Source organism: Artemia franciscana, unplaced genomic scaffold (assembly GCF_032884065.1).
Source record: "Artemia franciscana unplaced genomic scaffold, ASM3288406v1 Scaffold_5410, whole genome shotgun sequence".
NCBI lineage: Eukaryota > Metazoa > Arthropoda > Branchiopoda > Anostraca > Artemiidae > Artemia > Artemia franciscana.
Genome location: NW_027065773.1, coordinates 14,398 through 20,821, shown reverse-complemented (window position 1 = coordinate 20,821; position 6,424 = coordinate 14,398). Strand labels below are relative to the sequence as shown.

At 30.9% G+C, this 6,424-nt stretch overlaps 1 protein-coding gene across 1 annotated transcript; it reads left to right on the top strand.

Annotated features, from left to right (window-relative positions):
• Window positions 1–386: 386 nt before the first annotated feature.
• LOC136043390 (caskin-1-like) lies at window positions 387–980 on the top strand (the record flags this gene model as incomplete). Its single annotated transcript, XM_065728300.1, has 1 exon — window positions 387–980. A coding segment is annotated over one exon (594 nt), but the record flags the coding sequence as incomplete, so codon positions are not given.
• Window positions 981–6,424: the final 5,444 nt, after the last annotated feature.

Sequence of the window (6,424 nt, the reverse complement as noted above, 5' to 3'; positions counted from 1 at the left end):
TTTAGCAGCTTCAAAAGGATGCACACAGGTTGTTGAATGTCTTTTAAAGTCTGGCATTGATGTTAATATAAGAAATTTTCATGGTGAAACTCCCCTTTATTTAGCAGCTTTGGAAGGACACACAGAGACTGTGGAATGTCTTATACAGTCTGGCGCTGATCTTAATATAAAATGTAGTTACCTAGGTGATAGTCCACTTCATGTTGCAGCTCGGATTGGAAACACACAGACTGTTGAATGTCTATTGAAGTCTGGCCCTGATATTAATATAAGAAATAATTATGGTGACACTCCCCTTTTATTAGCAGCTTTGTTAGAACACAGAGAGACTGTTGAATGTCTTGTACAGTCTGGCGCTGATCTTAATATAAAATGTACTTACCTAGGTGATTTTTCCACTTCATGTTGCAGCTTGGACTGGAAACACACAGACTGTTGAATGTCTATTGAAGTCTGGCCCTGATATTAATATAAGAAATAATTATGGTGAAACTCCCCTTTATTTAGCAGCTTTGAAAGGACACACAGAGACTGTTGAATGTCTTATACAGTCTGGCGCTGATCTTAATATAAACTGTAGGGGAGGTAAAAGTCCACTTCATGTTGCAGCTTGGAAAGGTGAAAGTCCACTTCATAAAACAGCTTGGAAAGGACACACACAGACTGTTGAATGTCTTCTCAAATATGGAGCCTATGTTAACTCTAAGGACAAGGATGGCATGACAGCGCTTCATTATGCTAGTTGGTGTGGAGATAAAGAGTGTGTTGCAACTCTTCTGGAGCATGGATCTGACATAGATATTACAAATAGATATGGCCATACAGCTTTTGATGTAGCTGTTGTTGATGATACTGCCGTTTATTTTGCAAGCCATATGTTAAAACTGAGAGTGGCAAATTTGTATGTAAGTGAAAGAAACATAAGGCTCTCAGACAAGACTCAGACAAGTTATCCTGCAAATGAGCTCAAGGATCAATTAGTAAGAGAACTAGAACAAATGAGGAGTGAGACAATATTTTGTAAATAACGTTCTATGACATTTTTATCAAAGGAATAAGCTCAATAGAACTATACACGATGAATGAAAATTCTTTGAAAGGTTTATTGAAATCATCAAACTGGGAAACAAAATTTTCAATGTATAACACAATAATAAAAAGCCGTTTCAGAGACAGCATAGAAAGGAAAGTGCTGCTTGAACTAGCCAATAGAAGTTTCAATTCTCTCTTTAACAGATTTGCTGAATTACCACATGAATGTGTTGAACAAATACTGAGCGGTCTAAGCAATGAAACATGAAAAATTTCATAAATGCTTCTGAACTACTCCACAAGGAGTGGTAGCATTAAGAGTTTCTAGCATAAGATAATTGATTTAGTGATTGAAAAAATATTCAAAAAGCGTAATGGTGAGTTTTAAAAGAGTGCGTGCATCAAAGAACAAGGATATATATCCTTCTTCTTTGTTCTATAGAACAAGGATATATATCCTTGTCCTTGTTCTATATATAGATGTCGACGGGGACACAGGGAATGTTCGATTAAGAATCACCATCCACAAAGCTCAAGAGTAATCATTAGTATCATTAGGTATAACTAAAAAAAACTAAAAAAAAGGTAAAAAAATTTAAAACTAAAAAGAAGACCAATTCAAAAACGAATGTATATACAGACCGGGACACAAGTGACGACCGGGACACCGGGATACATGGAATATAAATGACGATCGGGACACTCAAAGAGAAATTACAGACTGGGACACCGGGACAAAAATGACGACCGGGACACAGGGAATATAAATGACGACCGAGTCACAACTACAACGGCGACGCCCGGGGGGCACAGGGGGATATATAAATGACGACGGCGACACAGGGAATGTTCGATTAGCAATCACCGTCAACAAAGCTCAAGGGTAATCATTAGAATCATGAGGTATAGATCTCAATACGGATTGTTTTTCCCATGGACAATCATATGTTGCATGTTCAAGAGTCGGTGAACCTGACAATCTATTTATATGCACAGACAATGAGACATCGTAGTTATATGTATATATATATATATATATATATATATATATATATATATATAACTAAAAAACTAAACTAAAAAAACTTCGCGCCCCCCCCCAAGCCCCCCCGCGCGCGTAAGTCGTTACGCGCCATAATAGTTACGCGCCATTGTAGTTGTGTCCCTATGTCCCACCTGTGAATATAGATAGATATATATATATATATATATATATATATATATATATATATATATATATATATATATATATATATGGTTTTAACTACGTAAAACTTGCGAATATACAACATTCTTTGCTGTCCCATTGTCTTTGCATATAAATAGATTGTCAGGTTTACCGACTCTTGAACATGCAACATATAATGATCCATGGGAAAACAATCTGTATTCAGATCTATACCTCATGATTCTAATGATTGCCCTTGAGCTTTGTTGATGGTGATTGCTAATCGACCATTCCCTGTCCCGGTGTCCCGGTCGTCATTTATATCCCCCTGTTTCCCCCGGTGTCCCCCGTTGTAGTTGTGTCCCCTGTGTCCCGGTCGTCATTTATATACCCTGTGTCCCGGTCGTCATTTGTATCCCGGTGTCCCGGTCTGTATATACATTCGTTTTTTAGTTTTGTTTTTCTCCTTTATTTTTTTCCTTTTTTTTTTCTTTTTTTAGCTTATTTAGATTTTTAGATTTTTTAGTTTTTTTATTAGTTTTTAGTTTTTTTTTCTTTTAGTTTTTTTGTCCCGGTCGTCATTTATATCCCCCTGTTTCCCCCGGTGTCCCCGTTGTAGTTGTGTCCCTGTGTCCCGGGCGTCATTTATATTCCCTGTGTCCCGGTCGTCATTTGTATCCCGGTGTACCGGTCTGTATATACATTCGTTTTTTAGTTTTGTTTTTCTCCTTTATTTTTTTCCTTTTTTTTCTTTTTTAGTTTATTTAGATTTTTAGATTTTTTAGTTTTTTTATTAGTTTTTAGTTTTTTTTTCTTTTTAGTTTTTTTGTAGTTTTTACCTTCTTTTTAGTTTTGTTAGTTTTTTTTTTTACTTATGTCCTGGTCGTCATTTATACTCCCTGTGTCCCGGTGCTTTGTTGATTGCTAATCGAACATTCCTTTTGTCTGGTCGCTTTCTCTTTGAGTGTCGTCATTTATTTTTTTCTTTTTTAGTTCTTTTAGTTTTTACCTTTTTTAGTTTTTTTTAGTTTTTTAGATGAAAATTTTTTTTAGTTTTTTCCTTTTTTTCTTTTTAGTTTTTTATTGGTTTTTACCTTTATTTTAGCTTATTTTTCAGTTTTTTTCCTTTTTTTTAGTTTTTTTTATTTTTTATTTTTTTTAGTTTTTTACCTTTTTTTAGTTTTTTTAGTTTTTAGTTTTTTAGCTTTTTTACTTTTTTTTATTAGTTTTTAGTTTTTTTTTGTAGTTTTTGCCTTTTTTTAGTTTTTTCAGTTTTTTTTTTTTAGTTTTTTATTGGTTTTTACCTTTATTTTAGCTTATTTTTCAGTTTTTTCCTTTTTTTAAGTTTTTTTTAGTTTTTAGTTTTTTTTAGTTTTTTACCTTTTTTAGTTTTTTTAGTTTTTTAGTTTTATAGCTTTTTTATTTTTTTATTAGTTTTTAGTTTTTTTTGTAGTTGTTGCCTTTTTTTAGTTTTTTTAGTTTTTTAGCTTTTTTATTAGTTTTTAGTTTTTTTTTGTAGTTTTGCCTTTTTTTAGTTTTTTTAGTTTTTAGCTTTTTTATTTTTTTTATTAGTTTTTAGTTTTTTTGTAGTTTTTGCCTTTTTTTAGTTTTTTCAGTTTTGACGTCACCTGATCCAGTTTTTTCAGGTGACGTCACCTGATCCATCCACAGATCCACAGACAACTTATTTTTATATATATAGATATATATATATATATATATATATATATATATATATATATATATATATAATATATATATATATATATATATATATATATATATATTATATATATATCTTCTATATATATACTAGCTGTTGGGGTGGCGCTTCGCGCCACCCCAACACCTAGTTGGTGGGGGCGCTTCGCGCCCCCCCAAGCCCCCCCCGCGCGCGTAAGTCGTTACGCGCCATAATAGTTACGCGCCATTGTAGTTGTGTCCCTATGTCCCACCTGTGAATATAGATATATATATATATATATATATATATATATATATAATATATATATATATATATATATATATATATATATATATATATATATATATATATATATATATATAATATATATATATATATATATATATATATATATATATATATACTAGCTGTTGGGGTGGCGCTTCGCGCCACCCAACACCTAGTTGGTGGGGGCGCTTCGCGCCCCCCCCAAGCCCCCCCCGCGCGCGTAAGTCGTTACGCGCCATAATAGTTACGCGCCATTGTAGTTGTGTCCCTATGTCCCACCTGTGAATATAGATAGATATATATATATATGGTTTTAACTACGTAAAACTTGCGAATATACAACATTCTTTGCTGTCCCATTGTCTTTGCATATAAATAGATTGTCAGGTTTACCGACTCTTGAACATGCAACATATAATGGTCCATGGGAAAACAATCTGTATTCAGATCTATACCTCATGATTCTAATGATTGCCCTTGAGCTTTGTTGATGGTGATTTGCTAATCGACCATTCCCTGTCCGGTGTCCCGGTCGTCATTTACATCCCCCTGTTTCCTCCGGTGTCCCCGTTGTAGTTGTGTCCCTGTGTCCCGGTCGTCATTTATATTCCCTGTGTCCCGGTCGTCATTGTATCCCGGTGTCCCGGTCTGTATATACATTCGTTTTTTAGTTTTGTTTTTTCTCCTTTATTTTTTTCCTTTTTTTTTTTTTTAGCTTATTTAGATTTTTAGATTTTTTAGTTTTTTTATTAGTTTTTAGTTTTTTTTTCTTTTTAGTTTTTTTGTCCCGGTCGTCATTTATATCCCCTGTTTCCCCCGGTGTCCCCGTTGTAGTTGTGTCCCTGTGTCCCGGTCGTCATTTATATTCCCTGTGTCCCGGTCGTCATTTGTATCCCGGTGTACCGGTCTGTATATACATTCGTTTTTTAGTTTTGTTTTTCTCCTTTATTTTTTTCCTTTTTTTTTCTTTTTAGTTTATTTAGATTTTTAGATTTTTTAGTTTTTTTATTAGTTTTTAGTTTTTTTTTCTTTTTAGTTTTTTTGTAGTTTTTACCTTCTTTTTAGTTTTGTTAATTTTTTTTTTACTTATGTCCTGGTCGTCATTTATACTCCCTATGTCCCGGTGCTTTGTTGATTGCTAATCGAACATTCCTTTTGTCCTGGTCGCTTTCTCTTTGAGTGTCGTCATTTATTTTTTTCTTTTTTAGTTCTTTTAGTTTTTACCTTTTTAGTTTTTTTTTAGTTTTTTAGATGAAATTTTTTTTTAGTTTTTTCCTTTTTTTCTTTTAGTTTTTATTGGTTTTTACCTTTATGTTAGCTTATTTTTCAGTTTTTTCCTTTTTTTTAGTTTTTTTTTTTATTTTTTATTTTTTTAGTTTTTTACCTTTTTTTAGTTTTTTTTTAGTTTTTTTTAGTTTTTTTAGTTTTTTAGCTTTTTTACTTTTTTTATTAGTTTTTAGTATTTTGTAGTTTTTGCCTTTTTTTAGTTTTTTCAGTTTTTTTTTTAGTTTTTTATTGGTTTTTACCTTTATTTTAGCTTATTTTTCAGTTTTTTCCTTTTTTTTAGTTTTTTTTTAGTTTTTAGTTTTTTTAGTTTTTTACCTTTTTTTAGTTTTTTTAGTTTTTTTAGTTTTTTAGGTTTTTTATTTTTTTTATTAGTTTTTAGTTTTTTTTGTAGTTTTTGCCTTTTTTTTAGTTTTTTTAGTTTTTTAGCTTTTTTATTAGTTTTTAGTTTTTTTTGTAGTTTTTGCCTTTTTTAGTTTGACAACTTATTTTTATATATATAGATAGTTTTTTTTTTTTACTTATGTCCTGGTCGTCATTTATACTCCCTGTGTCCCGGTGCTTTGTTGATTGCTAATCGAACATTCCTTTTGTCTGGTCGCTTTCTCTTTGAGTGTCGTCATTTATTAGTTTTTTCCTTTTTTTCTTTTTAGTTTTTTATTGGTTTTTACCTTTATTTTAGCTTATTTTTCAGTTTTTTCCTTTTTTTTATTTTTTTTTTTTATTTTTTATTTTTTTTAGTTTTTTACCTTTTTTTAGTTTTTTAGTTTTTTTAGTTTTTTAGCTTTTTTACTTTTTTTATTAGTTTTTAGTTTTTTTTGTAGTTTTTGCCTTTTTTAGTTTTTTCAGTTTTTTTTTTAGTTTTTTATTGGTTTTTACCTTTATAGTTTTTTTAGTTTTTTAGCTTTTTTATTTTTTTTATTAGTTTTTAGTTTTTTTTGTAGTTTTTGCCTTTTTTTTAGTTTTTT